The sequence below is a fragment of the Notolepis coatsorum genome (assembly GCF_963971535.1).
Source record: "Notolepis coatsorum genome assembly, chromosome: 3".
In the NCBI taxonomy this organism is placed as follows: domain Eukaryota; kingdom Metazoa; phylum Chordata; class Actinopteri; order Aulopiformes; family Paralepididae; genus Notolepis; species Notolepis coatsorum.
The window spans coordinates 142,722,732-142,746,737 of NC_140167.1; the positions used below are offsets into that span (position 1 = coordinate 142,722,732).

At 42.0% G+C, this 24,006-nt stretch overlaps 1 protein-coding gene across 1 annotated transcript in view; it reads right to left on the reverse strand.

Annotated features, from left to right (window-relative positions):
* Nucleotides 1–866: 866 nt before the first annotated feature.
* The window catches only part of wdr75 (WD repeat domain 75), a 144,703-nt gene continuing 121,563 nt past the window's right edge, over nucleotides 867–24,006 (reverse strand). Inside the window, exons 19-21 of the mRNA XM_084309515.1 lie at nucleotides 8,280–8,426; nucleotides 5,841–5,932; nucleotides 867–1,202 (exon numbers count right to left, since the gene is read on the reverse strand). Of these exons, the coding sequence (XP_084165641.1) occupies nucleotides 989–1,202; nucleotides 5,841–5,932; nucleotides 8,280–8,426 (453 nt within the window). The 3' untranslated portion in view covers nucleotides 867–988. The remainder of the gene's footprint in view (nucleotides 1,203–5,840; nucleotides 5,933–8,279; nucleotides 8,427–24,006) is intronic.

The following is a 24,006-nucleotide window of genomic DNA, read 5'->3' on the forward strand; positions in this document are numbered from 1 at the left end:
GGTGATCAGGAATTGGAATATACCAGTTGGATACCATCTGATGTCAGGTAAGGAATCTATGTTATCAGTGTTAGGATAATCAGACTAATTTTGATGAAGATATAGGCTGTTTTGTGAAATGGGCTCTTTCGGTTTCACTGGAAAAGTCCAAGAGGAAATGAACACGGCGATTATCCGTGCGCGGCGCGAATGTGCTTGCGTGCACGTATAATATTGATCATCTAGCGTTTATTTGAAAACGATTCATAAATAGGCCGACGAATATCAACGTTCTGGAATATTCCAGTAAAAGACGATTAACACAGAATGGTCTAGAATGAACAGTTTTTTATTTCAAAACGGGTGCTTTTCAAAATGCTCTGAAACGGAAATGAAGCAATAAAAAACCAATCTGCCTTGACAGCACTGACTGGAAAAGTGTTCTTTGATAAGCGACGGGCAGATTAGACACAGCCATAATTTAAAACATAGATTAGGCGATATTAACGTTAACATTGAAGTGGACCGTGGCATCAAGGGGGTAAAAAGGAAAACCCGGCGTGGCACTCAAAGTGTTAAGAGTAGAACGATTTCATGACTGTCATTTCCTCGTGTCTAAATCATCCAGTTTCCGATGCAATGTGCAAGAGATATTTATAAGCTCATATTTAGCTAATAACACTTAAAATCATTGGTAAACAAACGTAGTGCTGAAAATATACACGTTGACTGCTGTTTTGATAGAGTTAGGGTCTTTACTCTTGGCTACATTTGAAAAAGAAATGCAACATTAAATAATACGGACTGTATTGATCCGTTTATGACGTGAAATAAATCCCAGTACTGGGCCGATCAGGCTTAAAATCAACAACCTTGACACAGCTTAATGACATGTTTACAATAAGTAATGTTTATTTATTTATTCATTAACTTTTCATGAGTCTTAGAAAAAAGAAATGTGACTGACTGTACATGTATGTGTTTTGTCTGTCTTTGTGTATGGTCATGATTAGGAGTCTAGCAGGCTGCTGAGCCAGCTGTGATCCACCTTCCTCATTCTCCTCAGTTCCCTCTCCTGGGCTCTGGTTAGAGTGGGGGCCTCGGACTCAGCCGCCGGGGTCCGCTGCGGTTCCTGCCTCGAGGTGCTGGGTTCCATTTCCCCCTCGGAGTCCTCTTGCTCTTTTTCGCTCTCCATTTCCTCCTCTTTAAGGTCATTTTCCTCTCTTCGGCCACAGAGAGGGAGGGGGAAAGAAGTTTGCCATGATTCAGCACATTTTCCAAGATAAACAGGAAAACCTCAGACAGACTGTTCCCATGTTTAATTTTTTTTTGTTTTTTTGGCTGATATCCTCTAGTTTGCCACATCATGTCAGGTTTACAGCAGCAAAACAATGGGTTCTACTATTCATGGTCAAACTCACAGTTCTGCTCCTGTGCAAGTAAATTCTCAACAGATCCACAAGATATCAGCCACAAACTACCATGGAATAATCTGTTCATCAGGGTATACTATATATTAGGGCTGCAACGATTAGTCGACATAATAGACGACGTTGATCATAACAAATCGTCGACGGGGAATTTTTGCGTCGATGCGTCGTATAAAAAAATCTGAGATGCAAATGTTCATTTGTAACTGCAATGCACTACAGGAAGTGCTGGGGGCAGTATCGTTTCCATTGTCTGACTGCATTCTGTAGTAACGGCCAGGGTAAGAAGAAGAAAGAATGCACCCCGGAGCTTTGGAACATTGGTACGTTTTAGATAGTTAGCCATAGTATTGTATTTTTTACGTTAGCTTACATGTTGGAAAACCGAACATCTCATGGATATGGATAATGCTTGCTAAGCGAACTCTATTGCTGGGGCTTATATAGGCTGCGTTATGTTGTATGTAACGTTAAACAGCGCCAAGCTACAGCGTTGCTGCATGCTATTTCAGTTATCTAACAACAGCGCCAAGCTTACAGCGTTACTGCTTTTATATACACATATACTCAATGTGGCAGTGTGTCACAATCTTACTTAGCTAGTCAGTCTGCAAAAACACAACACTCTGTGCTAACGTGAGCTGTCTGTAGTCTAGCCAGCCAAGTTCCAACTAGCTTTCCCATGGTTTAACGTTAATGGCATTATGCAGTACATCATCTAAAATAAAGTTTCACACATGCACACACAGCAAACAAAAGACCTAGAAGTCTGTCTGATCTGTCATCCTCCTCTCCTCCTACAGCTGTTCCAAGTCACCCTCCTGGACCAAGTCACAGCCCCATCAGCCACGGTGCTGGGGGCAGATGCTGCTACTTATTTTCTTTCTTTGTTTACATTTAAACACTTGCACTTTAATTTGTATTATTTAATTTATTTATTTTGTTATGATTGATTGTTGTATTGTATTTATGTTATTCAAATACATTTTGATTTAAGCAAGTTGCTTAAGATCCAAATTCAAATGTTTCATGAGTCATTATTTTAATTTGCTATGGGATCATCATGTTATGTTAAGTTAACTGTTAAGCAGAGGGACTGGACAACAGGGTGACATTCACAGGTGTGCAGACTTGAGCATGTGAGGTAAAACATGCACTGGAGCCCGGAAAAGGAGCCGCGCCCACAGGAAGCAGAGATGGAGGGTGTGACAAAAATAATCGTTAGATTAGTCGACTAATCGAAAAAAGAATCGACAGATTAGTCGACTACCAAAATAATCGTTAGTTGCAGCCCTACTATATATATATACATACTAGGGCTGGGCGATATGGCCTAAATATGATATCACGATATTTTCTGACCTTTCGGCGATACACGATACACATCACGATGTTTTTCTTTTTTTCCCCAAACAATTCATTATGAGGCTTACCAAGACAGTATTTGAGTTTGCAAGCTAACATTAAAGACTAAATAAAATACCCATGCATTTAGCATTTTTATATTATATATTAGATTTTGATTATTGGATTATTAGATTATATATTGCATATATTTAGCAATGAGATATTATATGATTTAGATATGAAATATGATTAATTGAAAATGGGGGACCCTGATGTAAACAAGACGAAAGACTTTCTCTGGTCTGCATCCCCTTAACAATTGTATGTATTGAGCTGTACTGTACCCATTCTGCAATATGTTAATAAAGTTTTAAATCAATCAATCAATCAATAAATAGCATTTTAGCATTTTTATGAAACTACTGTATATTTGTATGTCTCTAAATGTTTTGATGAATTGAAAATGGAGGACCCTTATGTAAAAAAGCCGAAAGTCTTTTTCTGGTCTTCATCCCCCAGTCCACTGTTGTTGTATTGAGCTGTACTGTATTGTACCCATTCTGCAATCGTTAATAACGTTTTCATTCATTCGATCATTCAGCCGGCAACATAATAATTTTGATTGACAGTCGAGTCTGCCAATTACGTCACACCGATTGAACCCGCCCTGCTGTTCTTAGCACCAATCGGCAAGCTCTATGCGTTTTTTACTTCCGCAATTGATTTTGACGAGAGCTGAGCTCAGCTCAACGACAACAACAGCTCCCTGCGGCAGACGAGTGATTACCAGCGCACCGCAGCATGACTAAACAAGCCATAATGATTTTATTGCAACGAATGTTATAATAAAAGCCTTTCCATACATCTGTCTGATTGAAAACTTTATTAACAGACCGCAGAATGGGCATGCACAACTCCGCACGGGCTGAGATATGAACAGTAACGCTTGCTATCTATGTCATCGGACATTGCTATGTTTGGGTAAATACGCTAATGTTATTGAACGTGTAACTATATAACGTTAATGCCACAAAACGAATGCCTTTGTTAATAATAATTAGTAACTTTGATGCAGTAGTGTGTGTGGGGGCGGCGTTGTTCAAAAGTTTGAACGGGTGTGGACCAGATTGACGCGACACAATCCTCTTGGGCAAAACATCACGATATCCACAATACGTTAAAAAAGTGTATCGTTAATGAACTGTACCCGATATTTATATAATATCGTCATATCGCCCAGCCCTAATACATACACACACACCTTTATTAAATAATTTTTTCTCTTTACCCTGTTCCCTTTGTCCTCTCACCAGGCTGTCATTGTAAATAAGTTAGATTTTTTTAAACAATTCTTTTTCCTAATTGACCTGCCTGTTTAAATAAAGGTAATAGATAAATCCAATAAATTAAAAATATTTTACAAAACTGATTTAGCCAGGGGTACTCCCAGAGAGATCCAACATGTCTCTAAACTATTTAATGCTTTCATAATACTCTGTATTGTGTAGCCTATACCTTTGATTACCTGGATTTGAATGAGTCTACAAACAAAAGCCATCATAAAAAAAAGTGTCAAAACAAGTGGCTTTGTTGACAGTCAAGTTCTGTTAATGGTAGCAGAGACAAGTGATTTAAAAAGGCCAGGATGTGAATGCAACAGCGTCTGAGCCACTCCAAATTGAACAACTGCATTACACAGAAATATTTTAAGTTTGCCCACAAAACTAAAACTGTCCGACGTCGGGAGTAAATCAGTATATAGTTAAATGGGCAGCAGCTGATGTACTTAGAACTTAATCGCACCATACTGTACCCATACTAGGTCTACTATGGTACACCATCAGCAGCCTTTTGAATGGTTCAGGACCCGGTTTGTGTAGGAGAAACATCAAAACAAAATGATCCAGAACTAGGGCTGTCCCGATTAGGGATGTCACGGTATCAGATTTGGATGGTTCCATTATAGTCAGAGTAATTATCATGGTTTCACGATATTACAATTATTATCTGGTAATTTAATTTGCAACAATATGAATAATAAGCATTTTATAATTGAAATGTTTTTAGTCCTGCAAAAAGGAAGAAGTGGACCTAGTTTTAGGTTAAATGTGAATTAAAAACAATCCCATAGCAAAAAATTAAAGAAGCTAAATAGGGCCAGTCAGCATGTTGGCTGCTGGAAACTCCACCTACTATTTGGGGGACAGAGATTGTCGTTGCCCTTTGTTACCCATTGGTAAACTATTAGCTCTGCCCAACACTTGAAACTTTTTAGGCTACTTATTGCATTTAACTATTTATTCTGTAGGTTATAGCTATATAAAAAAAAGCGTTTTAGTCTAACACATTTATAACCTAAGCACTCCGTTACCAATATCCCGCTGTTTGAGTAGCAGTCTTTAAAAAGGTCTTTAGTGGGCACATTTTTAAACTTGCACAAATATTGGTATTATATGAAACTAGAGTCCAAAGGTACCATGTCATGCTAGCTTACTGGCAAAGGGGGTAGATTCCGTTCCAAAGTTTAACTATTTTATGAGAGCTTAAATCTGATGGGGAGGAAAATGCCATGAGAATGCCATTTTCAAAGGGATCCCTCGACTTCTCACCTCAAGATATCTGAATGAAAATGGGCTCAATAGAACCACACAACTCCACTTTATAGCCAGGCTATTTATGTTAAATCACATGCAGAATCAGGTCCATATCTTCCCAGAAGCATCCTCACGTCTAATGGCTTAGAGCCACAGTACTCTGGATTATTCCTCTAATTAGAAATTCATCCAGCTATTTTTCAGCTTTTATTTTTCATTTAACTCTTTGGGAAAGACAGTGGCTCGGGAGGTAGAGCAGTCGTCTGGTAATCTGGAGGTTCCCTCTCCTGCCAGGCATCATGTCAAAGTGTCCTTGAGCAAGACACTTAACCCCTAATTGTTCCGGATGAGCAGGTTGGCACCTTGCATGGTTGCCTCCACCGTCGGTGTGTGAATGTGTGCGTGAATGGGTAAAATGTGAGGAACAAATTGTAAAGCACTTTGGATAAAAGAGATATATAAATGCACCATTTATCCATCAATGCCTCACCTGGTGTCTGTGTTGGAGAACAGCAGGGACCGCACAAACATGGAGCAGAGGAAGGAGGCAGAGGGCAGGACATGGGCCGGTGTGTGCAGCAGCTGCCAAGGACACACAAGTTGGCAAGGGAGGGAAGGAGAGAGAGTGGGATTGAGTAACTTTAATACTTGGAATTGATATGCAACAGCTGTGTGTGTGTGTCTGCCCGCTGAACACAACAACACACATGGCTCACGCATGCCCAAGAAGCAACTGGTGGGACACTGGTGGAAACTGGGACAGTGCCATGCCAAAATAAATGAACCTTAAATAACTTTTATGAAACATCATATTTTAGTGTACGAAAAAGGCCGTTTTATATCAATAGGCCTACAGGAGACACGTTCTTTCACCCTTGAATTCCAGTTAAGGCCACTGGTCTCAGCTTAATAGAATGACTTTGAAAATACCAAAATTACTTGTTTTGACGAATTTCAACTGCAATGAAGAATTGTCAAATGTCAATTCCATGAGGCTGTTCTCAGCAGACTGGTCACTATGAACTTTGGCATTTGGCATTCCTCACAGCAGGCACCGCAGAACGTGACTCTTGTTTGTTTAAGTTGCTCACATGAAGGCGGCGGCTCCAAGCCCCATAGGCTATAATTATTCAGGTAATGCTACACTAGCCATTCCCCTGCAAGGAAACAATGCAACTTGTGTTCTTCCTTGTGAGAATGACTTGATTATGCTGCTGTATTATACAAAGAATTATCAAGCAATAGGAATTACCTAACATTTCCCTCCAAATTGTTGCTCTGCGTGCAGCTATAGCCAAGTTGAAGTTGCAGCCACAAATATTATATATAATAACACCAAATAAAGGTCAGGTTTATGCATTATTCCTGCTTACTGAAATATGACAAATGCGTTTTGACTGGTAGCTGAAGTTATACTATAGTTAAAAGTACAAGTACAATTTCCCAGGCTTCCTGGGATAGTGTGCTTCTATTTCTGGGACAGAAAATGTCAGACTGGGTTGAGGTACTCAAACTAAAACACAAATCAAGAAATAAATTAAATAATGAAGAGGAAAGTCAAGGAAGCGCTGTTCTGCATTCATTTATTCTATTAATCATATGCAACATTTACTATAGATTTGTATTTGGTTTATAATACTAGGGGTGCACCGATGTATCGGTCGGGTATCGGTATCGGCCGATAAGTTTTACCCATTCTGAAATCTGTTAATAAAGTTTTCAATCAGACATGTATAGAAAGGCTTTGTTTTATTATAACATTCGTTGCAGTAAAATCATTATGCCTCATTTAGTCATCCTGCGGAGCTAAAAGCCGCGCCGCCGTTTGTTGTTGTAGAAAACCTCTCGTCAAAATCAATGGCGGACAAAAGCGGAAGTAAAAAATGTATACGCGCTTGCCGATTGGTGGTAACAGCAGAGGCGGGTGCAAGCGGTGTGTGACGTAATTGGCAGAATCGACTGTCAATCAAAATTTCATTGGTTGAGAGCTCTGGTTGAGACAATAGTATCCAGCTGCAGCCCGGTAGACCATACTGGTAGAACTAGTATCTAGCTGCAGCCCGGCAGACCAACTGGGAGAGAGATAGTGCTATTTCTTGATGTTTCCTTTTTTTAAGTAAGTAAAGAGGCCTATGTTCATATCGGTGAGCACAATTTGTAACACAAATACAGTAGTTTCATAAAATAAAAAATAAAATATTAAAAAAAAAAACTAAAAAGATTTAAAAGAAATTTGCCACAAATATCGGTATCGGCCGATTGTGTTAGTTGAACAATCGGTATCGGTGGCACATTTTCATATCGGTGCATCCCTATATAATACAATCCAACATATTCAGAGCAAAAATAAAAGCATATACCGGTACTGTATATCCAAGTCAGCAAAAAGTAACGATGTCATGTACATATTCTTAAAAGGAGCCATAATATAGGGCGGCTACGTGGCGTAGTGGGCAAGGTGCTCGCCACGAAATGCTGGAGACGCTGGGCTCGTCAGTTCGAGCCCAGCGCTCCACATTTGCTTTCAGTTTAGCTGGTCGTCCGTACTAATACACATTGGCCGTATTAGGGGGTGGGAAACTGATGGGTGGGGATCGGGCGTTGTGGACAGCGACTCCTACAGGTCGGTTGATGCGCCTGCGCAGTAGAATCAGGAAGTGTCGGGGGCAGCGTGAGCCTCCCACGCGTTACTCCTCGCCACTGAGAGATCGAGCTGCGCAGGTGAAAAGATGCGACTGCTGTTACCTCAAGTACCGGAGGGGACTTGTGCTATGTATGACTTAGTCCACATTGCAGCCGGCTTGTGGGAGGCAAGAAACAGCGTCCGTGACAGGGGAGGGTTGAATTGGATGATACGAAATTGGGATGGGAGAAAATATAGAAAAATGGGAGAAAAAGTGGATAAAAAAAAAGGAGCCATAATACCCACCTCCTTGATGGCAACAGAGCCCTGTGGCAGCTGACCTCTGTCCATAGCCATGCGGCTCAGACAGTCTTGTTTTTCCTGCTCCTGATGCCGATGCTTCCCAAGCAACAGGTAGAATGGCGTCACGGCAACGCTGTCATCGATGACGAGCTGAAAGACAGAAGAGAAACACCTTGTATAAAGTGAGAAACATCGACATGTTTCCTCCATTATCGAGAGGTTTCCGTGTGCCAAACATACAGAAGATCCAAGTTGCTTTCCGACATGCTACATATGGCTCTTGGTATTTTTTATTTGTGTGTCAGACAAATTCTCCGCCCTCGATACCAGGCCTGGTTACGTAAGTTGTATTGCAACATCTGCTAAAGTAATAACTATGATATTTGATAGAGTAGCATGTTAGTTAGAGTATGCATTAAGAGTATGTTAGGGCTGGGCGACATGGTCAAAAATATGATGTCGCAATATGTTTCTTATTTTTGACAGTATTTGGTTTTTCCAGTGAAAAGCAGTATGATTTTGGATCTATTTGATGTCTTTTATTGGAATACAACATGGTGCTTTTTCATTTTAAAATCATTTTTATTCCAAAATCCAGCAAATGTTTTATATTAACACATTGACGGCCACTGGGATTAGACGGGCCGCACTCTATAAAGCCAGCTTATAATAATAATAATAATAATCAATTACCGGTTGAAGTAAGAAGCACATTTCTGGATAAAGAGGGGGGATACAACCTCAGAGGACCATTGAACTTCAAAAAACCTGTGATGAAAACCAACCTGAAAATAATGTGTATCTCGTCTTACGGAGCCACCCTGTGGAATGGGCTACAGGATAAACTAAAATATTGTGAAAACATAAATCAATTCAAATCTAGACTAAAAAGGGAGGTTGGTGGGCGGGTCACAAGTCTGACACCGAGCATGTAAGACATGCTTTTCGCCGCTCCACCGTTTTGTGACAAACTTCAATTATAAATAGTCCTTTAACAACGTTTTTTCTTTTGGGACTTTGGACACTGGACAACGTATGTTCATTTACCAGTCAGGCAGACTTTTCTACACTTTAAATCGTCCATGGGTCCTGTTAAACCCAAATTAAGGACGACGCGTGCAGGACAACAAACAATCTTTGATCAGCCACCCGGGCGACCCCCACTGCACGCGCCAGCTGCTAACATGGCCAGCGGCAGCGCCTTTGATCTAGGGGCCTTACAATCAATGCTGAACTCGCTGAAGGAAGATATTTGTGGCAGAATTTACTCATCGGCAACTAACTTGAGAGCTGAAATCCATGCAGTGCGCACGGAGCTGGTGAATATTACCGAACCATTGCTGCTGAAAATAAATGAACACGGGCAAACTATCTGCGAGTTGGAACGTGTGACTAGCGACCACAGTGACCAGCTCTCCTCGCTTGACTCCACTGTTAAGGAGCTCACGTCACAGATGAAATTACTAACAGACAAATTTGAGGACCTAGAGGGGAGATCGAGGAGGAACAACCTTCGACTCGTGGGGATACCTGAGGGCTCGGAGGGTGCGCACCCAACGGAATTCATCGGCCGCCTACTCAAGAACCTACTGGGCCTGGATGATGAGCCCCTACTCGACAGAGCCCATCGCACTTCGCGGGCTAAACCCAAAGAGGGAGACGCCTCGTCGGCTCATCATCAGGGTCCACTTCTTTCATCTCCGGAACTAAATCCTACGTCGGGCCAGCGCGACCTCCCGTGATACCCCTCTACTCTTCAAAGGCAAAAGGCTCTCTATTTTCCCTGATTACACCGTCGCTGTTTCCAAGAAGAGGGCTGCGTTTGGAGGAGTGAAACGTGAACTCCATGCCTGTCCTGGTATCAAGTTTGGGCTGATGTTTCCTGCGGTTCTGAAAATCACTCTGCCGAGTGGTTCAACGCACACGTTTGAAGACCCGGCCGCCGCCTCGACTTTCATAAACACTAAACTCAGAAAAGCGGTTCCCCAGACTGTAACCATCAGCTGAACGGCAAGTTCATAAATGTCCATATGACTGAGCATATACAGACTATTTCATTTTGGGACTACGATATTTCACAATATTAACATTTGTCACCTAACCACGTTAGGGGTGGTGTTTATCTCCCTTTCTCGTTTCTCTTAGGGGGTATTAGAGTTAGTAATAGTGGGTTATGCGCGCGTCCAATTTGAGGAGACGCATCAGCATGGGAGGGAGGGGGGAGGGAAGGGTTTGTTTACATTTACAGTTCTTTTTGTGCGATGTTTATACTGTTGTTGTTTTTTCTATGACTTGGCCACTGCACATAAAAAATACTATTAGGACATACTTTTCGATGTTACTCATTGTACACTCAACACCAGTCTATGACTCAACCTAAAACCTCACAGCAGATTGGAGGAGTGGTCAAATTTACTAGTTGGAATTGTAAGGGCTTAAATCAGCCAATCAAACATAGTAAAGTACTGGGGCATCTTCAGAATTTGGGGGTTCATATAGCTTTCCTTCAGGAAACTCATTTCAAGCTATCTGATTATACTAGACTACGTAAACGATGGGTTGGACAAGTGTACCACTCATCATTTCAGAGCAGAGCTAGAGGTGTGGCAATTTTAATCCACAAATCAATAAATTTTATTTGCTCAGATGTTCTTTCTGACCCAAATGGTAGATTTGTGCTGGTAACTGGAAAGCTCTGTGGCACCCCAGTGATTATGCTTAATATCTACGGCCCTAACTGGGACAATAGCTCACTTTTTAGATCTGTGTTCTCTTCGATACCTGACCTCTCCACACATTATCTAATATTAGGAGGGGACTTCAATTGTTGGCTTAATCCATCACTGGATCGCTCATCTACCAGAAATGCAGTACTTTCAAGCTCTGCTAAAACCATTCAATCTTTTATGGAAGAGTTTTCACTTTCAGACCCTTGGCGTTTTCACAACCCATCTAGCAGAGCATACTCATTCTTCTCTCATGTTCATCACACCTTCACTCGTATTGATTATTCCTTGATCGACAATCGGCTCATCTCATCAGTATTATCTTGCTCATATGATACCATTGTCATATCGGACCACTCTCCAGTTCTAATGGAACTGCAAATTAGGGGATGTGATAACACCCGACCACCCTGGCGACTGAATACTAGTTTGTTATCGAACGAAGATTGTTACTTTTATTTCCAAGCAGATAAGATTTTTTTTTGGATATCAATAAGACGCCTGGGATCTCAGCTTCCTTACTATGGGAGACACTGAAGGCATACTTAAGGGGGGAAATTATTTCTTACTGCACTTATGAGACTAGAACCAGAAAGAAGAAATTAGATAATTTAACCAAACAGATCACTCAGATTGACAACGTTTACTCTATCGCTCCATCACCTGATTTATATAAGGAACGCCTATTGTTACAAGCAGAATTCGATACTCTGACTACCACCCATACCGAAAAATTACTATTCAAATCCAGATACAATTACTATGAACACGGAGATAAGGGGAATAAACTATTAGCTCATCAATTAAGACAGGCATCAGCTTCGCATCAAATACCACAAATCCAAACTCCAACAGGCAGAACTACAGATCCCAAAGAAATGAATGAACAATTTAAAAACTTCTACTCATCTCTCTATGCTGCAGAACAACCCAGTTGCCTTTAGCAACTTTTTTGACTCTCTTGATACTCCTAAAGTTGACTGACTCAGCGGTGAAACTGGAGGAGCCTATCACAATAGAGGAGATTGAAGAGGCTGCTCACAACATGCAGGCAGGTAAATGCCCAGGCCCCGATGGTTACCCAATCGAATTCTATAGGAAGTTTTTTGGCAAATTGGCGCCACTTCTTATTGATATGTACAATGAATCCTTCTGCTGTTTTAAATTGCCCCATACACTTACTCAGGCCACAATTTCCTTAATCTTGAAGAAGAACAGAGACCCTCTCCTATGTGGGAGCTACCGTCCTATAAGTTTGCTATCCGTGGATTTAAAGCTTCTTTCCAAACTACTATCTATGCGTTTAGAATCGGTACTACCCTCTATTATTTCCCCAGATCAGACTGGATTCTTAAAAAAACTGTACTCTTCTTTTAACACTAGACGGCTTCTTAATATCATGTATAATCCCTCTTTTATTTTTTTTTACCTTTTCCCCCCTCCATTTTCCTCCGATTTTCTCCCATCCCAATGTTAGTCGTATGCCAATTCCCAATCCCTTCCTGGTCGCTGCGCACTTACCCCCCACAGTCAGATCATCTGGGAGAGTGGAGGCTATCACGTGCTTCCTCCGACACACGTCCAGCCAATCAACCGCTTCTTTTCACCTGGCAGCGCGGATCCTCCCTGAGAGGGCGTAGCGTGTGGAAGGATCACACTATCCCACTCAGGTCCTATCCGCGCTTAGCAGGCGCCCCGACCGAACTGTAGGAGTCGCTGTTTACAACGACCCGGACCCACCCCGCCAGCTTCTCCCACCCTCTAATACAGCCAATTGTATTAGTGTGAATGGCCAGCCAAGCTGGTGACAACCCCGGAGCTGTGAGCTGGATTCGAACAGGCGAATCCAGCTCACAGCTCTGGGGTTGGTGACGAATGCAATCTCCGCTATGCCACCTAACCGCTGTATAATCCCTCTTCTTCCTCAATATCAGAAGCTGTGATCTCACTAGATGCCGAGAAGGCTTTTGACCGGGTGGAGTGGAGCTACCTATTCTACACCATGGAGAGATTTGGCTTGGGTAAAACATTTATCACCTGGGTGAAACTGCTTTATACCTCCCCTATAGCCTCAGTCAGAACCAACAACACACATTCTGAATATTTCCCTCTCTTTCGCTCTACTCGGCAAGGCTGCAATTTGAGTCCATTATTATTTAATATCGCAATAGAACCATTGGCCATTGCTCTCAGATCAAATCCTAACATAACTGGTATTCATAGGTTTGGCATCGAACAGAAGACTTCACTTTATGCGGATGACTTGCTTTTATATGTATCGAATCTCTGTCTCTATTCCAGCTGCCCTTGACGTTTTCAGTTAATTCGGTGAAATATCAGGATATAAACTAAACTTAGATAAAAGTGAGCTATTCCCTCTGAATGCTGAAGGTCGAAATTACCCCTTACATACTTTGCCCTTTAAAATTTCCCCACTTGGCTTCACATATCATGGCATTCGTTTCACAGACAAATTTAACTTCTCCCCTTTGTTAAGAAAACTGCATAAAGACTTTGAACGATGGTCGCTATTACCCCTGTCCTTAACGGCACGAGTCAACTCAGTTAAAATGAACTCCCTGCCAAAATTCTCATACCTTTTTCAATGTTTACCCATCTTTCTCACACAAGCATTCGTCCAGAAAATTTACAGTTTGGTGTCGCAGTTCATCTGGAATAGGAGAGTCCCTAGGCTCGGTAAAGCCCTCCTACAAAGACCAAAACCTCTGGGAGGGATGGCTCTGCCCAATTTTTTATTCTATTATTGGGCAGCCAACTTTAGAGCACTACAACATTGGGCAAGGTTTGAAGACAAACCTTCATCCCCTGTATGGTTGCTTTTGGAATCCTCCTCTTCCAGCCCTGCCTCACTGGCTGCTCTGGCTCACGCACCTCTACCTTTTACCACCTCTCCCTACTCTAAAAATATCATTGTCAAATCAACACTCAGGATATGGAATCAGTTCAGACGACATTTTGGTTTACAATCTTTTTCTTTACTAGCTCCAATTACAGCTAACCCTGTTGTCCCCCCCTCTGTGATGGATAGAGCTTTTCTCTCCTGGTCCCCTCTTGATATTAGAACGTTCAGTGATTTATATATAGAAAATATTTTTGCATCATTTGAACAACTGTCTGACAAGTTCTCTTTCGAGGTCACATTTCTTCAGACACTTGCAAGTCCGCAGTTTTGTACGTAATATCAACCCACAGTTCCCCAAACTCCCAGAAGCCACTCCTATTGACACTTTACTAAAGCCTACACTGGTCACAAATGGTATCATATCTGTCCTGTATGGCTTGATTTCCTCACTGCGTCCTACCTCATTAGAAAAGATCAGGAGGAAATGGGAGGAGGACCTAGGTGAGGACATCACAGAAGACCTGTGGGAGGATATTCTACACCGGGTCCACTCCTCTTCAATTTGTGCCAGGCACGGACTGATCCAATGTAAAATTGTTCACCGTTCACACTTTACTAAAGTCAGGCTAGCCAAGATCTATGGCAACATTGATCCCACCTGTGACAGATGCCACTGTGTGAAAGGTTAACCTTCTGTAGTGTGGTAGTGAAAGTGTTAACCTTATGTAGTGTGGTAGTGAAAGGGTTAACCTTCTGTAGTGTGGTAGTGAAAGGTTAACCTTCTGTAGTGTGGTAGTGAAAGGTTAACCTTATGTAGTGTGGTAGTGAAAGGGTTAACCTTCTGTAGTGAAAGGGTTAACCTTCTGTAGTGTGGTAGTGAAAAGTTAACCTTCTGTAGTGAAAGTGTTAACCTTCTGTATTGTGGTAGTGAAAGTGTTAACCGTATGTAGTGTGGTAGTGAAAGGATAACCTTCTGTAGTGTGGTAGTGGAAGGGTTAACATTATGTAGTGTGGTAGTGAAAAGTTAACCTTCTGTAGTGTGGTAGTGAAATGTTAACCTTCTGTAGTGAAAGGTTAACCTTCTGTAGTGTGGTAGTGAAAGTGTTAACCTTATGTAGTGTGGTAGTGAAAGTGTTAACTTGTGGGGAAAAGGAACTAAAAATAATTTATGGCAATGAAAACCTGACTTGTAGAGTCTAGAGATGTCATAGAGATGCACATTTCATGCATATAGACTAGTACATGCACACACACACACACACAATGTGTGACATGGCTTGGTTTCATGTTTTGAGGTACCTTCAATTATCTGTAAATAATACATACATACTGTATCTAAATAGATTAAATATTATTGTCCCTGAGGGCAAGTTGTGTTGTTGTCTTGATATATCTACAAATAGCAGACGAATAGAGCCGGTTGCCTCTGGATCAATGAATGTCTAATATTGAATAATATTATTAGCTATTTTTAACATCCCTAATTCCAACAGTCAAGAGGCTTGTTTCAAATTGATACATGAAAACACTCAACAACATCCACCTCAAACACAACAAAAGAACAGAGCATCTCATGAACTTATGTCATGGACTTTATGGACCGTCAGCTGAACTCGCACCAATGCATAGGGAAATAGTCAGACATCCCAGAATTATTTCATAATACAAAGTTTCTGAATGGACGTTTGAATAAAAATCATCCCGAAGACAGCATTGGAACGTTTGTGAGTATAGGCTCTGGCCAGAGTATCAATGAAATACGTTGCACGCTCAGCGCTGTGGAATGAAGGAAATGCGCGTTGGGATCGGATTTGGATGTTATTCTTTGAAGTTGCGTTACAAATGGAATGGTCTTTCCCCGCGGAACACAAGTTACTTAACGTTACACAGGTTGCGCTATGCAGATGCTTAGCTTGCTAACGTTAAGATAGCAGTGTAACTTAACACTTTAATCGCCGAAGACGCTGTGCAGCGTCTTTCCCCGCCATGCTTATTCTGCAGAAGACGCTGGACAGCGTCTTTGATATAAATATTTCAAAAATCTGTGATCGAAATCATATTTCTCCACCGGAGACATTATATGTACTGGTGAGCCCCTCTCAACTCTCCAACAGTTCAAGAGCGCCATCTGGTGGCCGATCGGCCGATCGCCCAAACAGGAAGTGATGCGGATGAAGTGGTGCTCACCCATATTTCGTCCGGGCACTCGCTATCGTTAGCAGGACTCCATCTTGACACACTGGATGTCGATCGGTTGCAAATAACTCGATAAACAACATGATTTGGACGTATATACTATTATACAACCTGGAAATGGATCGGGTAGTTCCACGCTCATCGTCCAACGGCGCGAGGAAGATACGGTAAGATCCAGCGTTATTTTTCAACGTTTTCTTTACCAACTGCTCTAATGATCATATCACCCACACTAGATGAATGATATAACGTTGCCCACGGAATTATAAACGACCCCCCGCCCATCCGATCAACCAACTCCTCCCCTCTGGTAGAAGGTTTAGGTCACTAGGTAGTCGCACGGTTAGGTTCAACAACAGTTTCTTCCCCAAGGCCATACAATTACTCAACTCCAACTCATCCTAATTTCACCCCCTGCTGTTATGTTATGTTATGCATGTTATGTTATGTTATGTTGATGTTATGTTGTGTTCCATCATCCATGTGGTGTATTGTCGCAGCTACCACCTGCACCGTGCTCAAATTCCACCGGCCTGGCCGTGTGGCAATAAAAGAAACTTGAACTTGATCAGATCATACTTAGTAACTCCTAGAAGCACGTCCAGTTGAATTTTTTTATCTCGCACAGATTCCTATCAAACTGTATTTGATCATCAATATAATGCATTTGGGGCTATAAATCAAGTTCTGGAGAAAGCTGCAGAAAACGATAAAAACATACTTATACTTTAGACCGTATTTTAGTATGAATATGTGAATGAAAAAGTATAACGTTGCTACACCCTGAACAATAGATATAGGACGTTGAATGGGCCATAGTAATGTCAATTTAGCAATACAATTTAAAAAGTTATAGCCCTGCAAAGAAGGGGAACTTCTCCATGTTAAATAGGGCTGGCGAGGGATGGTAAATTATTAATTTAACCCCGGCGATCAAAGTGTTAATGTTACACTATGCATGCTTGATGAAAGCAGAGCTCTCCGTCTGTCTGCTTTCGCACCTCTCAAGTACCTGTAATGAACAGCGCTCAGCCTCACACACACCAGACCACACCCCCTCAGAGGCTCCGCTGAGCTCCAGTCCCCGCAAGTGTAGTCTTTTCCCAATGTTTCTGAATACATACTGTTGGACAATCTAACAATAATTAACTAATTTACAAGTTGTATTACGTTTTGCAAATAAGGAATAAGATGAAGAAGATTTCAAAGCAGTCAAAAATGCAATATTTCTATTTTGACCCATTATCTGAAATGCAAGAAATGTTCGCGATTTCTGAGGAATGTACCCCAAGTCTGGTTTGGTCACATCGGGCCACATATACTATCGCTAATCTAGCGTTTATTTGAAAACGATTCATAAATAGGCCGAAAAATGACCGTTTGTGTATTCCAGTAAAGGGCGATTCCTGCAGAATAATTTTTTTCTGGAAATTTTCAAAAACGAGCGTTTTTCAAAATGGTATAAAACGGAAATGTACCAATGAAAAAACAATCCGTTTCGACAATGTTGACTGCAAGCAAGTCATTGATAAGCGACGGGCGTATTAGACACATAGCCATAATTTAAGATAGTTTATGCGTTCGCAAATGTGCTCGCCAGAGATAAAAATCAAAATGCATATGATCGATATCATGTTCCACCATGAATGCATGAAAGGGGGGGGGAAAGTCGTTTCTGATTATTGATTACTAGGGATGCTCGATATTGGCTTTTTTACCGATTCCAACTCTTAATTTCCGATATCGACCGATACCGATATATGCAGGGTTTCCCCCCCAAAAAAATTGAATAATTTCAGGTAATTAACATTACATATCTCTGGTTGTGGAATTAACACAACATTATGCATACTTTTGACAATAAATAAAATCAGAATTAGTTCTTACTTGCTTGCCTGGGTAAATAAAGGTTATAGAAATGTAAAAAAAAAAAAACAGATATTTTCCGATATCACATTTTAATGCCGATATCGGCCGATAATATCGGTAGGCCGATAATATCGGACATCCCTGTTGATTACCAATAATGGCATTCGTTATTGAAGCCTCATACGCTGATTAGAGGGTTGGCTATGAGAACAAGGCCCGATCGGGCTGTAATTTACGTCAAATAGCTCTTACCTGTGGCCGGTTGGATCCCAAAAAGGATTTCCCAGTTATTGATCGCCATCTGGTAGATCGATATGTCCATTGGCTGATGCTATATTCCTTTACTGCATACTGAATTCGGTGTCGCAAAAAGTATTCCATGCGATCTGGTGAAGGCATAGTTTCAGGCTAGCCATGAATGAAAAAAATATAACATCCGGTCTGAAAACAAGGAGTACTCCATTCTCGAGACAGCGCCACTACCAGGATCTGGCCGGTAATGCACTTTTCCGAATCCCAAGAGTAGGGTATATCTGCAGTGCCGCTCCGTGACATTGAGTAGGTTATTCAAATGCAATAAAAGCAAAAACTAGTTTACCACGTATATATACGTGGTTGGCCCTTTAACACTTTGAGTGCCAGCCACGCAAAACTCGTTAGTTCATGCCATGCGTTGAGTGCCAAGAACGAGAAATCTAGTTATTTAATGGTTATTTTTTTTATTATCGATTTCCATTCATTTTTTCATCAATCTAGCCTCACGTTACCAGTGGGGATCTATCTGAGCTTGAACAGGGAAAATACCACCACCTACCGTCTCTCCGGATGGTATTGCACCCATTGGATTGGAAAAAAATAGTCCGGAATCCACATTTTACTTGTCAGGCATGTAACCGGAGACAATCCCATTCATTGCCGAGCCGCAGAACAGCGTGGAATATGTGTTTCCAGTACCCAGCGTTGGATAAATAAACGCGATCGATATTTGGAATGGCGATCAGGAATTGGAATAATCTTTTTGGAGAACATCTGATCTGAGGTAAGGAATCTATTTTACCAGTCTTGGGATAATCAGAGCTCTTTTCACCTATATCTCAGCGTGTCCCATGTGTGTGTGTGTGGCTGTTAAGGCTGAGCCCGAACGTTCCGCTGGCATTCAGACTTTAATTAATGGATTGTCGGGGGGAAAAAATTTAAAAGGAGGCGCGGGTTGAGGCGATGTGAAGAGGCGTGTCCCCGCGGCGGCGCGCGGGGTGGAGTCGAGGTGAAGATGCGCGACCCCGCGGTGCTCGGCTCATTATTCAATCATGGCAGCTACAAGTGGGAAGACGTCACCTGTGTGGAAACACTTCAAATGAACTGACGACAAGGCAAAGGCTGTGTGTCAAATCTGCGACAAGCAGTTGGCATTCCACGGTGGCACATCATATAAAAAATTTAAGTATTGGGCCCTAATTAGTAATTAGAAGTATCGCCATTCGCCACGTGCATGCTGCGGCCTACTAAGGCCTAGTTGTCTGGCCGGCGCCTGGCAGCCTGCTGCGCGAAAGCGTGATGCTGTTGGCCTGGCCTCAAATAAATATAATAAGAACAAAATGATATATGCTAATTGTTGCAAAGGGTCAGATTAAACTGAATATATATATTTATTGTTTTGATATACCTTGTATATTGTTCGTATATATACACAGAATATCCCTTTACCTGTGTACAAACCAGAGTAATATTCACTCTCCTATTGGACAGCGACCCCAGGCGCCAACGACCAAGCCCCCAACGGCAAGTTCAAAGGCAACTCCGGGCATGTCGTTACATGCCCAGAGTCTGCGCAGTAATACGAGACGAGAACTGAGGTTGGCACTAGATATTCACCTTACGTATACATACGGCGCAGGTGTAAACAGCAGTAGTCTTACCAAAACCTTAATGCCTTCACCACGAGTCAACGTGCAGTGAAGTGAGCAACCTTGCATCTAAATAGAGCATTGAGAACCGCGTGCGAATAGAATGCTAAAGTGTCAGAGTTTAACGCAGTAACGTTGAGTTCGACTTAATCTAATGTGAAGTAATAGTCGATCATTTATAGTGTATCGTGCGGCTACAGTTCTTCAGTGACCAGCATTACCACCGGTTCGTCGTGTATTTAGCTAGTGCACTTATCCAGGCTGTGCGGCCTAAATCCGTGCCCACACCCGAGGAGTCCTAGGCGAGAACCGTTGGATATGTACACCGGAGAATCTACACCGGCGATTGCAGAACCATTTCTGGTTGGATTATATTGCTTTGGGACCGTGACCACTGGAGAAGAGAACCGTTAGTCCCACTGTCGTTTGGGATTTACCCCCGTGAGGATCATCACTCGGGCCCGCCTCTTGGAAGGGGCTGGCTGGCTGTCGTCAATGCTGTCGAGCATACTGGATTACAACTGTTGCTTTGTCTGCTGATCAAGGGAGTACATGCACCGGCTCCTGTATCTGGAGCCTCGTTATTCCTCGTTGACCCAGACTTTGTACGCGAACATTCCTCTACCCCTACCGGCCTTACACCCGGAGGGAACCCCCCAGTGTCTCCAGCTGGTACCGGTGTGGCCCATATAATTGCTATACCACAGGTGGCGTCAGCTTAGACCCATCATAGTATTCATACTATTCTCATTGACTTATGCTCTTGACTGACTTTACGTATGTTCTTCGCCATACAAGCGCGAGCCTAATTCTCAATCTGTAACCTAACGTTGCTTAATAATAATAAATAACCCTCCAATAGAACTTTATGTGTCAATGCCGTATTCTTGTGTGGGTGTTCACCATATATATTAATGTACTGTATGGCCAGTAATTAAAGTACATAACTAGTAGTGGTTTAATATATCACAATCTTTAATACAGTCAGGGTATTGTAACCCCTCAGTTACACTAATAATAATAACAAATTCATTATTTTAGGTACATAAACTGGATCTGGACGGCGGGCCCACCTCCTCAACCACGCAGACACTACTGCAATTTGATGCAAAACCAATAAGAGAGAAGAGAAAGAACAAGTTATTGGACTCCATTGTGGACTTTATTGCTTTGGGGATTCAGGAGAATGGTTAATCTGATGGCGCCAGGTTACACCATCCCCAAAAGATCCACCGTTTCAAACAACCTAACCCTGAGGTACGGGGCCGTGCAGGAGAAAGTCTCCTTGTACATTGACCATGCCACCGCTGTGGCATTCACAACAGACGCTTGGACGTCGGTGGCGATGGAGGCGTACATGGCAGTCACCTGTCATTTTATTTCTAACGAGTGGGAACTACAGGGTTATGTATTGGAAACGAAAGAGCTGGAGATAAAGCATTCGGGAGTAAACATCGCGCACCGCCTGGGTGAAGTGGCTGGCGCGTATGGCATACCCAACTACAAAAGAGTGGCTGTTGTGCACGACAATGCCAGCAACATGAAGCTGTGTACCGAGACACTTACACAGGACCCAGAAAATTGGGGCAAGGTCCCTAGTCTGCTGCTCGGGACACACTTTACAGCTGTGCATAAACTCCTCTCTCAAACAGAGCACCGTGCATCGCACTGTTGCAGCGGGCAGGAATCTGGTAGCGCATTTTAGAAAGAGCGCAAAAGCTACAGCTGCTCTGAAAGCAAAACAAGAACAGCAGAACGTCATAGCCCACAAATTAATCCCAGACGTTGGAACTCCACATCGTCAATGCTGGATCGCTTGGTGGAGCAACGATGGCCAATAACAGCCGTGTTGTCCGACGCCACCGTCTCCAAAAAGGCGGATCAATTACTGGACCTCAGTTCGGACCAGTGGACCCTGGCAGGTGATGTTGCGGATGTGCTCCACCCTCTGGAGACACTCACAGAGCTCTTCTCCCAAGAGGACAATGTGTCCTTGTCGGCAACCGTGCCCATGTTAACTAATCTTAAAAAACGGCACTTGTCACCAGATGAGTCGGACAGCCCTGCGATAAGGGATCTGAAAAAGTCCCTGGTCCAGGAAATTGACACCAGATGGGAGCTGCAACACCTGGAACCTGCCAGTATCTATCTCCTTTCTGCTGCTCTGGGCCCCCGGTTCAAACATCTCAAATTCATCGATGCTGAGATGAAGGACAACGTATATATCCAGGTTAGACTATTGACTAATATATTCAATTATTAATTAAACTACTCTGACCGATATTCATTATTCACACAACTATCTTATCATGCCACATTGTAGCCTGCACAAGGCAGCACAACATCGTCTCTGATTTTTATTATTAATACAATATTTTATTTCCAGGTTGTTCTGCTTGCTGACCACTTGCAACAGCGTGACGCAACCGTGGAAGACGCCGGTGCAAGCGAGGAAGAGGGAGAGGAGACTGATGACCCGGCGGGAGCCGCTGGACCCCTGCAAAAAAAAAAAAAAAAAAAAAAAAAAACATGAAATTGAAATGTTGCTTCAGTCGGGGGATGAAGAGGAGGAGGAGACTGAGGAAGGCGGCGGATCTGGAAAAAAAGAGATGGAGCAATACCTCCAGGACAAATCCAAAGTGAAGTCCGGCGGCCCGCTAGTGTGGTGGAAGGCCAATTCTGCCCGCTACCCAACACTGTCACTGGCAGCAAAACACTGCCTTTGTATCCCAGCCACTTCCACACCATCGGAACGAATCTTTTCCAAGGCAGGATACATTGTCAATAAGATGAGGAGCTCCATCCTCCCTGACAATGTGGACAAACTTATATTCTTGGCACACAACATGAAGAGAGTTTAGACCAATAGGCCGACTGCGTGCGTGAGGCATCGTTTTATTTTGGTTACTTATTATTTATCTGCATTGCTTTGTTCTTGGCACACAACATGAAGAGAGTTTAGACCAATAGGCCGACTGCGTGAGTGAGGCATCGTTTTATTTTGGTTACTTATTATTTATCTGCATTGCTTTGTTAAAAACAACTTGTGCAATAAATCCCACATTTGTTAATTATTATTGTTAATGTATATTTTAAATGTTACAAGTTGTTAATGTTCAGAGTTGAGTGCCGACTTGTTAATGTTTCAATTACTGGGCCTGTTTTTCTATATTGTTGATTGAAAAGTTTATTAACAGATTGCAGAATGGGTACAGTATACAGTACAGCTCAATACATACAATTGTTAAGGGGATGCAGACCAGAGAGACTTTCGTCTTATGGTTTACATCAGGGTCCCCCATTTTCATTTTCATTTATCTGCATTGGTTTCTTGTTAAACTACTTGTGCAATAAATCCCGCTTTTGGAAATAACTTCTCATTTGATCCTTAAATCAAAAGGTAGAAGACCTATCGAATATTCAATCGTAATTTATTTCAGTTGTTTTTTTCCAGGGGTAATGAAATTAATCCATAGTATACAGGTGCCAAGTGTCTATAGTCAAAAACTTTTATTACGATACTAGACAGTAAAGTTAAAATGCACAATAACGTGTAATATATAAATCATTGTTTATGCTTCATGTTCATCCCCCTCTCTGTTCTGAGTGACTTCTGAGGCGATAGAAACATCGCCAAGTGCGCAACGCTCGAACGCAGCCAATTGAAAAATGCACGTAGCAAAAGCAATCAAATGTTGAAATGTATAAAAAAAAACGATATATATAGATGGGATTATGATATCACAATACTATCCAAATATGCACTGGATAAAATGTATATTACGTTCACACTAATATAACTGTTTAGAATAGAATAGTCTATTGGGTAAGTGCGGCTGGCTTTCGTGCGACATCACGTCCGGGACCGGGAGTCAACCAGGAAAATCTATAATAATCACAGATACATTCAGTCAATACTGGATCTAACTAAATGGATTTATGGATTGGATACACATTTATGGACATTTCAAGCCCGCCAGACCAGAAAGCTTCGGTTATTCCAATTCATACGGCGATGTTCTACCGGGACAAAAAGTGAGTGCGTTATTAATTATGATATTATGTTTGACTGCTGTCTTTTCCCTTTGTTTAATTACATGTTTACATGAACAGCCACCACTGTAAACAATTTTTTTTCACCAATAGACTATGCAATGCCGCCCTCCGTAGGA